Raw genomic sequence first — 9,461 nt, 5'->3', positions numbered from 1 at the left:
TTTTCACCTTTTAAGGGAGACGGGGAAAGTATGTAGTAAAGCAACATATTTGTAAGTAAACGTGTAACTTGCATGGTTTCTTTGCTCTCTAGTAACCCATTCTCTTCGTCCTACATATAGTTTTTAGGGATTTTAGCGCTCTGTGCAAATAATAAAGCACAAGCACCAGCATAACAATCTAGTTTATTTGCAGTTAAATAATCCCCGGCAGCGCCACGGTATAAAGCAAATGTAAACAACCTAAAATGACATAACAAAACATTAAAATAACTTCGGGTAATTGCAGAGAAACAGCTCCCCTTGAGGAAAGCGGTAGCGAGCCAACGCCCGGCAGTGAACTCCTACGCTGGTTCCTTGTCCCTCCCTCTTGTAGAGTTTCCGCAGAGCTTCTGTGGTCGTGCTGGAGTCCAATAGCCGCATTTCATCAAGACCTCTGCTCGGAGAAGTTGATTCATCCGCCTGAGGGGAAAATAACGACTCGCCAATTTAAGCAAGAGCAACGATAAACCGCACCAGGGCAGCACTCTCTAAACTTTCCTCCACTAAAGAAAGAAAGAAGAACATTTGTTTAATCTGCTCGTAGTTAGGGGTCGAATACACACTGTCTGTTTAGTGAACTTTGATAAAGTACAGAATGGCTGATACAAGTGCGTCCGGCTCTCCCAGCTGCGTGGAGAGGCTGAAAAGCTACGTGAAGACCCAGAAAGGGTTCATCCTGGCAGCAGAAATAGTAAGTTTGTTCTCACTGTGATATTTGTGTGCCGCTCTGCTGTGATGATCCACGTTTAACGACTCACAGATATGGCTTTAATATGCTGCGTGTAAAGCTCACTTGTAACTAATCAATAATTTATAGATGGCTAAGTGGATTTGTGTTCTGTATCTATTGATTTTTTTTAATCACTAATGTGTCATTTCCCCTTTGCTCGGTTTTCTTCTCTTTTGTTATTCACATTTCTCACTCTAGTCTGTATAAGGAATGAAAAGTATGTGCTTTCTCAGAGTTGAAGGGATTCCACCTGTCACTGCTGCTCCACTGTTTTTGCTTTTTGCACCAAGGAGCTGAAATGCTGATCATTAAAGGTCACATAGGTTAACTCAGCCCACCGTCTCACGTGCTCACTTACAGGCTGGATATTGTCTGTAGCCAGAGTAGCAAAATGCAAAGTATATCACATTATTGGTAGTATAAAGGCTCATAAAAGGATTTTCCATCCCACATTATAGGTTTGCACATCTGGCTCTGGTTAACAGGGCTGCATGCACCCCGCAAAGGCAGGAATAGAAGTATAAATGCAAACAACCTACAGCTCCTAATAATAAACTGTCTTAGTGGCAAATTAAAATGACTTCCTGTCTGGGAATACTGTTGTACTTTACTGTCCTTGACCACTATTTTCACATGAACGCCTTTGTTTGCATTTCACAGCGGTGTGATCTCTTAACACATGAGTCACTTTAAGTTTAAATACTTTGCATAAGTTCCGTATTGTCAGTGGATCAGTATCTAAGTAAATTTACTTAAGTACTGTACTTGATGTCATTGCACTTCCACTGCTTATTTTTTTCTGTGTTGCAATTTACAAACTAAGATGTTTGTTATAGATTCCAGTCAGCTGGTGAAATATAACGCAATGTATGAGAATGCAAAACAATCAGCACCACTTGGAGACTCATAATAAATTCCATATGCATAGTAAAAAGACAACAGTATGGATTGAGTAATATGATTGCAGAAGCTTTGGAATATCGGACTTTTACTTGTATAGTTGATATGTTTCCTTCAGGCAGAGAATGAATACCTTTTTAAAATGTTTGTCAGCTTCACATTAAGCTCTTGAGTCGAAGTTTTATCAGATCACCCTACAGGAGTTGAGGGAAATGACTTGTGTTAAAACAACCAAACATTAAACTGTACAAATTGCCAGATATTTCCTGTATGTTTCTGCTTTAATAGGTTCACTGTTAACATAGATCCCAAATATTTAATAGCATTCATCCACCCGATAAAGGATAAACTGAACATAGTAAATTGCAAAGACAAAAGGAAAAACAAATAAAACGGGTCAGCATTAATATCCAAAACAAAATGAATTAATGCGTTCCACTGAGTAAAACGGAGAATGCGCTTTTTTTCCGCCGATCAAACTTTTTGCTCTCATAGCTCGACAAGCTCATTATAAAGCAGCCCCTCAGATGTTGGTGGTCAGTAGTCTGCCCACTGTAAACCCCCCCCCAAAAAAAAAAAAAATCGGCTTTGCCAGATAATGGAAATTCCAAGCTGGTGTGAAGTTTTACCCTGGGAACAAAGAATGCATGAAATGTTTAACGCACACATCTCTGGTCTGCCATTCAAGGATAGGTTTGCTTTATGCTTCACTGAACACCCTTCATAGTTTGTTTCCTCTCCTACTCATTACTTTACTGGAGACTGATAAACTCAGACGGAAGTCATCTGATGGTGGATATCTGAAATGCTTTGGAGTGTAGGGAGAAGGACCGTGGGAGCAAACAGGAAGGCAGATGTGATTACTGCTTATTATGGGTGTTTCCATTTTAATAGGAAAAGGGGTATCTCATCCCAGCAGGCAGGGATGCAGAAGCATGCCAGTTGTTAAACCAAAAATGTGAAGGAATAAACTTCCTGACTTCACGCACAGTATTTTAGCCTCAAGGTTTCAGTGCATCTCCAAATTAGGTTTAGACCTATTTTTATTTTCTGCCTGTAAGAAGCATGACCATGCATGAACATGTTTGTATTTGCAGAGCAACTCGCAGGTCACAGTCACACCCATGTAGCGCATGTTTCACATGGCACAGTTAAGTCTGTGGCAATGAGTTGTGATGAGCTAATTAATGACCTTGCTTATAATATTAAGAATGTGAACTAGTTCAGTGATTGAAGAGTGGAAATCCGTTTTTAGTGATTCAGGTTTTTTGGGGGGTGGGTGGGGAATGCAACGTGTATAATGGGTACAAATGAGTAATTTTAAGTAAGAAGAGAGATGAAATAGGACTTTCCCTTCTTGCTCTTGCACACATTCATTGACTTCCCTAGCAACTGTTGCTGTTTGGAATGGCTCTGCACTGTGTACTACGTCTTTGCCCTCATGTTGCTGCTGACTATAAATAGCCAGCCGTTCACAACAGTTTCCCTCCCAGTCAATTCAACGAGAGCAGCTTATTTTTCTGATTTGAAAAGATCCTGCCTGGGATCTTTTAAAGCTGCCTGGTGCAAACAGATCTACTGCTGTGTGCAAAACATAAAGGTGTCAACAACTCAGAGACTTTCTTGTTCAGAGGGACTCTTGTGTAGTGGGTGTTTCTCTGTGCGACGGCCTCCTCAGTAGCCACTGCTCTCAGAGCAGCCGCCTCGAGCCCGAATAGAGCTTCTTTTGTGTAGGGCCTTGGCCTCAGCCTCCTGACTGCACTACAGAGGCAGCCTGTGCCAGTCTCAGGAACACACGAACTACTGATGCATCAGAGTTGCTGGCTGGCTGTTCGTGTGTGGGGAGGGGAGGCTGTAGTGACAGATGTAGGGGCTGGTGTCAAGTCAGTTAAATCATGCGTGTATCATATAGACTGCTGTGATTTGACACTGTCTCCTGAGTCGTCTGTGTCTGAGAATAAAACATTGCATTGAGTGCAACTGCCTTTTTTAGATGCATGTCAGAGTTAAGAGTGTGATTTTATTTAGTAAGTATTACACGACTATGATGAATGTAACCATAGATTATGATGTGATGTGCTTTCTTTAAAAGGCTCTGGGTCAAAAAAGAATCATACCTAATATAAGATTTAGGGTAAAAAAGTAAGTATATATATTTTTTTAAGTGTTAGGATGCTTACGTGTTTAAGACCTGCACTGATTAATTAGTAAATTCATTAGTTAAAAGAAGGAATATAATTTTTCATTCCTATGCACCATAAATCTAATGTTTTCAGTGGGTTTTAATGTAATTTCCCCTTTTCCTATATATGCAGTCTTGTTTTTTGGCACGTGTGTAAGTGGCACAAACCCTGCTGTGAGGTTTAAAGACAACTGTGCAGGAAAAGGATTCCCTGAATGTTGTCACAAATCAAATAAAATGAATGCCAGTTAGTGTGTTTTAGCAAATATAGTTGTTATACTTTTGAACCTTTGAAGTTTGCTCTCCTTTACGGCTGTTATATAACTTTGTGTGAAAGCATCTGCCCACACAGTTTGACAGCGGCAACAATAGCGATATTGAAAAACAGACTGATAGTGAGCTGTAGGCTGCCTGAGTTTATGGTTTCTCCACACTGGCCGCGTTTCATTGGAGCGAGAAGAATGCACGCTGACTTTTTTTTTTTTTCCCCTTATATGGAAAAATATGATGAAACAATCACTGGCTGTAAATCTAAGATGAAAGCAGCGTGTGATAGGCAGACACTGTGCATTATGCTCTGTTCAGTTGTCTCACTCTAATAGTATTTTGTCTAGAAAATAATTTGTTAGCATGAATAGCTGTTGTCATGTGAATGTTGACTTGGAAGTAGTCAAGTGGCTGCTGTAAGCAGAATAATGATGCCTTTGTTGGAGTCATTTACTGTCCAGCTGGACGTGACAGCTCTATAGACAGATTCTTTTCTGTTGCTGTGTGACGCTACAAAAATGTGCAGTATCTCAGAGAAATTGCAGCTGATTTTTATACCTGGAAATTCTAACAGGGTAGAGGAATTTACGCAGTGTGGGTGTTAGTTTCCTGTGAAATTTACACTGATATCAAGTCTTATCTCCTCTTTTCTCTCATCTCTATCTTAGCTTGTCAGTTTTATCGTCATCATCTGCTATGCTTCTTCCGTGTATGGAGGCTACTCTGCGTTGGCCATATGTGAGATGATCTTCTCCATGATCTTCTTCGGCATCTTCATGATGGACCTGGACAAGCAGATCCTAGTGATCAACTGGGTCTGGACTGTGAGTCTGCACACACATAACTACATGCACACCCTCTGACACATTTCTGTGCTAAATTGCATAATGCTTCATCTTTTGCTTCCCTCTTTTGTGCAGGATCTGTTCCGTGCTGGGATTGGTGCCGTCCTCTACATCATCACCTCTCTGATCAATTTCATTGGAGGATCTGGGGATGGAGCTCGTATCGCAGGCGCGGTTCGTTAAGCCAGAATGACTCAGCCTGAGTTCTTAGCTGCATACTGCATCCGCTCATATTTATTTCTGTTTATTTTGACAACTGATGGCTGTTACCACTGACTAATTTCGGTGCTGCCAGTTATACATGTGAAAACTGAATGCCTGGTGTAACAAAGGTGTTGTTTTTTTTTGTTTTTTTTTTTAAGCGGAAAAAACCAACAAACCCATTTTAAAGTTGCTTTATCATTAGTTTTTGCCTTTGAGCAGGATACACCTGTAACCTTTAAAAACTTTGCATGCAAGTTGCAGATATGTGGTGTCCTGTCCAGTATGATGTCATGCTTATATCACATGTCACAAGCATGATAGGGACCAGGGACCCTGAATTTGATAAACCTTTAAGAAGATGAGTTATTGTAGTTTTTTGCCACTAGATGTACTGACAACTGTCACTGTATTACTTTGGTCATGAGGTCTGACTGAACATACTGCTGCTCTCACTGAAAACACTCAGTGCAGATTCACAAATCCTCAGATGAACAATGAGCAATTTTGACAAGTCCCTTTGAGTGAGAGAAGTTGATCATGCTCCTAATGACAGTAGATTTTCTGTATGTTAAAGATAAATTTCACATCTTATTTCCCCACCACAACCATCCTCGTGGTATGCTATGTCTACACGTAGTCTTTTGTATTAATCACGTGTTTAGTCCCAAACATGTGCTTTGCAGCTGTATATCAGGCACAAGTCTGTCCCCACATTGGCTTCTTCATGAACCAAAGTGTCTAATAGTGTGAAGAGCACAAAGTCTTCTGGCACTTAACTTTAACAAAATACTGATAATTTATTTAGATTGTATTTGTGTTAGTTGTGATTCTGATTGTCAGTTCTTGCTTCTTAGGTGTTTGGCTTGATCGCCGGGCTGATATTTGCATACGACACCTACACAATCTTCCTCCAAGTCAAAAGTAACAGACAGCACTCAGCAGCTCCAACTGGTGAGAAAAACAGTTTTTGTTAATGCATTCAAAACGCGTTCTTGGCTTTATTTGATATGTGCAATTTTCTCTAATGTCTTGACTGTTTTTGTTTTTAACAGATGGCAGAGTTTAAATGTTCTCACACAGAAATACTTCTGTCAAGAACACAGAAGAACCAAAAGCAGTCATTTGGGCAAAGGTTAACAGAGGAGCGGGTCAGAGAGGAGGATGGACAGTAAAATGAGCAAGTCACAGTTTAATAAATGCTGCTGCATGGCCTGAACAGATAAGAAACAGAAAAGAAGATGACATAGCCTTAATAAGGGGTGCTGGCATCTGTCTGTATGTCTACTCCATGAGGGATTCCCCTCTCAAACTTTTATTCCAACCAGACTAAAAGGGGAAAGCTGCCAATAATAGGGAACACTTTGATTAATGCAGAGAGATTATGAAAGAGCGACCTAGCACTCACAGAATCCTCAACCGATGCTTCTGAGATAATTCCATAACAGCAAAGACGCTGGTGAAGTATAACCTCCTGGGTGATAAAAAGCTTTTTAAAGCATTATTTTGGGGGCAGCAAACTCATAAAGCACTCTTTTTTCCAGGTGTCCCCTTAATCACTGAAATAAGAGTTAATTTTCATAATCCTTTAAAATATCTGTGCCCAATGGTCTTATCAAGATGCCAAATGGCCAGACTTGCTTCTAGGAGGACTTTGGATGATGTCATCATGCAACTTGTCTACTGTTCACTGTTGGACTGCTGTAGTAAATAGTAACTGTGTTATTTGGGCTTCAGAAGCAACTGACACAGAGGTGGTGCTTTTTGAATCGTTTAATATTATAAATGTCTTCTTGGGGGACTTTTTTTGGTACTTTCTCAGCTGGTTACACCTTTGCTTTTCTGTTATTTAATAGTGTTCTGTGTGTTTTACAGTGCCTTAAAAGTCTCATTCAGAGTAACCAGTTCCCTCACCTTCTTCCGTTTCATCTTTTGTTTCTAAGTACTAAAACATTTGATTTCATTTTTATTAATCAGCAGTCTTTGGTCGTTTTTCTTCTAGAATTTTGGAATTTAGGACCCATAGATAGCCCATTAACTAAACAACCTCACTTTTATTATTTAAAATTAGATCATCATCTTCAAGTTTTGCCTACAGCTCTTGGATTCTTGCTCAGGTTATGCATTTTTCTTACGTTTGTAACACATTGTTTTAAGGTGCTACAATATTTTTCTGTAGACTGTATACTGCTCAGTAGCACAGTCCATTTTTTGAACATGCTATGTTAACATTAGGATATGTACTGCGAGTCTTTCCTCAACCCCTTTGGTGTTTTGTTTTTGTTTTTTTTTTCCATCTTAATATGCTTTACAAGAGTCTGTAATTTAAAAGTTCAAAGGGAAATAAAAGCCATTTTACCACAAAGAAGATCAGTTTTCTGGCTTGCTCTGTACACTCATGTGTCCTGCTAAATTATCTTAAAGTGCTTCATTTACAAGTGTATACAGTCATGGTAAAAAGTACACTATCTGTTCCAAGGTATTGCATATCAGGACACCTGGTCCTTGTCAGGTCTATAAAAATTGGGTAAATACAGCACGAGATAAACAAAAAGATGACGTGATATATACAGAAGCAATCCTGAGAAAAACTAAATGCGCTCCCATGATTCAGTCATGGAATGACCTTTACTAGCAATAACTTGACGTAATCATTTTCCGCATGACTTTATGAGTTTCCTCGTTGCTGTGGAGGAATTCTGTCCCGCCCTTCTTTACACTATTGCTTCAGTTCATCGAGGTTTGCAGGTATTCGTTGATGAGCGGCTCTCTTAAGGTCCCACCACAGCATTTCAGTCAGGTTGACGTCAGGACTTTTACTGGGCCATTGCGACACCTTCATTCTTTTCTATTCTTTTGTAGATTTGCTGGTGTACTTCAGGCAATTTTTCTGTTGCATGACCTAATTTGAGCAAAGCCTTAGCTGTTGGACAGATGGCCTCAAATTTAACTCTAGATATTACTTATACAGCAGAGTTCATAGTCAAGTCATTGACTCTAATGTATCCAGGTTTTGTAGCCAACAACCTGATCTAGACCAGCTCAAATCAACACTTCTACAGCGCAATTGGTATGAGGTGTTTGTGTTCAAATGATTTTGTGCCGTGCTTACTTTTTGCATATTGTGGCACTGTGTGTTATGGCCAAACATCTCCACTCTGGACACATCTGTTCAAAGGACTTCCAGAGGTCATGTGGTTTGTTCAGCTGCAACTTTGCAAATCTAAGTCATCCTGTCATGTTCTTTTTTTTTTTTTTTTTTTTTTTGACAGAAGAGGCTTTCTCCCTGCAACCCTTCCAAACAAGCAACATTTATAAATCTTTTTCCTAATTGCACTGTCATGAACTTCAACGTTTAACTGAGACTGAGTCTGAGATGTATTAGTTGGGCATCCACTCCTGGAAAGATTGGCAATTGTCTTGAATATTTTCCACTTGTAAATAATAGTTTTCACTTCGGAATGATATATTTCAAATTGTTTTGAAATGGTCTTATAACTCTTTTCAAACTGTTGGCAATCAAGGAAAGGTCATCAGAGATCAACCCATCAAAATTGATGGGCTGCTTGTCTTGTATTCATTTAATTTTAAGACCTACGAAGGACCAGATTCTTTTCATTAGGACATGAAATGTAAAATCTTGAACGAGGAGGAGGATGCACTTTCTTTTTACCATAACTACATTTTAGATACTGTGTATTTGTACTCTAAACTGTTTTATATTTCACTGCCACTAGATGGAAGCAGTCTGCAACTCTTCTATTGTGAACTGTTTTTCCTTATAAGCCACTACGAAAGTGTAAAACCATCTAATATCAACAAAGTTATGCTGGCGCCCCTTATCAGCAGGGCAATATTCAGATACGATCGGAAATTACTATGATTTGACACAATTCCTGCCAGGATCTGAATGACCTTGTACAGCAAACATCTGTGATCTGTAATCTCGTCTGAGTTTTTTTTCTCTCTCCCCTAAATATTATTATTTTTGCAGTTTGTACATGCTGCCCCTACTCTTCGTTCTGAGATTACAGTGTGTTTATGTAAATCCTTTCCTACTTTGTTTTGAGCTTTGATGCTGCTGCCTTCGAATTGCAATAACCATTTATGACCCGTGTTATTTTAAAGACCTGCAGTGCAATGATAATCCGTTGTTTGGGGTCATGATGTATGTTATCAAACTATTTCCCACTGGAACTCGAGAGTAATATTAACCCCCCACCCTAACCCCATCTGTGTGCATATTTTGTCGCCCCATTAGGAATATTTAATTTGAAGCTAAAGCCAACGTGGCTGA

General features: G+C 39.5%; 1 protein-coding gene across 1 annotated transcript; it reads left to right on the top strand.

Moving 5' to 3' along the window:
- Nucleotides 1-338: 338 nt before the first annotated feature.
- plp2b (proteolipid protein 2b) lies at nt 339-7,532 on the top strand. Its single transcript, XM_005731631.2, has 5 exons — nt 339-730; nt 4,787-4,942; nt 5,039-5,137; nt 6,022-6,118; nt 6,220-7,532. The coding sequence occupies exons 1-5, from the start codon at nt 635-637 to the stop codon at nt 6,231-6,233; spliced, it is 462 nt and encodes a 153-aa protein (XP_005731688.1). The 5' UTR covers nt 339-634; the 3' UTR covers nt 6,234-7,532.
- The last annotated feature ends 1,929 nt before the right edge of the window (nt 7,533-9,461 follow it).

The sequence above is a fragment of the Pundamilia nyererei genome, unplaced genomic scaffold (genome assembly GCF_000239375.1).
Source record: "Pundamilia nyererei isolate P.nyererei 1_Seehausen unplaced genomic scaffold, PunNye1.0 scaffold00044, whole genome shotgun sequence".
Classification (NCBI taxonomy): Eukaryota; Metazoa; Chordata; class Actinopteri; order Cichliformes; family Cichlidae; genus Pundamilia; species Pundamilia nyererei.
This window is presented reverse-complemented; position numbering and strand designations above follow the sequence as displayed.

Bases quoted from the DNA above. Each gene is read 5' to 3' on its own strand.
- plp2b (XM_005731631.2), top strand. From the start codon at position 635: ATGGCTGATACAAGTGCGTCCGGCTCTCCCAGCTGCGTGGAGAGGCTG. The intron at 731-4,786 runs GTAAGTTTGTTC...TCTCTATCTTAG, and splicing joins TCATCCTGGCAGCAGAAATA to CTTGTCAGTTTTATCGTCAT. The intron at 4,943-5,038 runs GTGAGTCTGCAC...TCTTTTGTGCAG, and splicing joins TGATCAACTGGGTCTGGACT to GATCTGTTCCGTGCTGGGAT.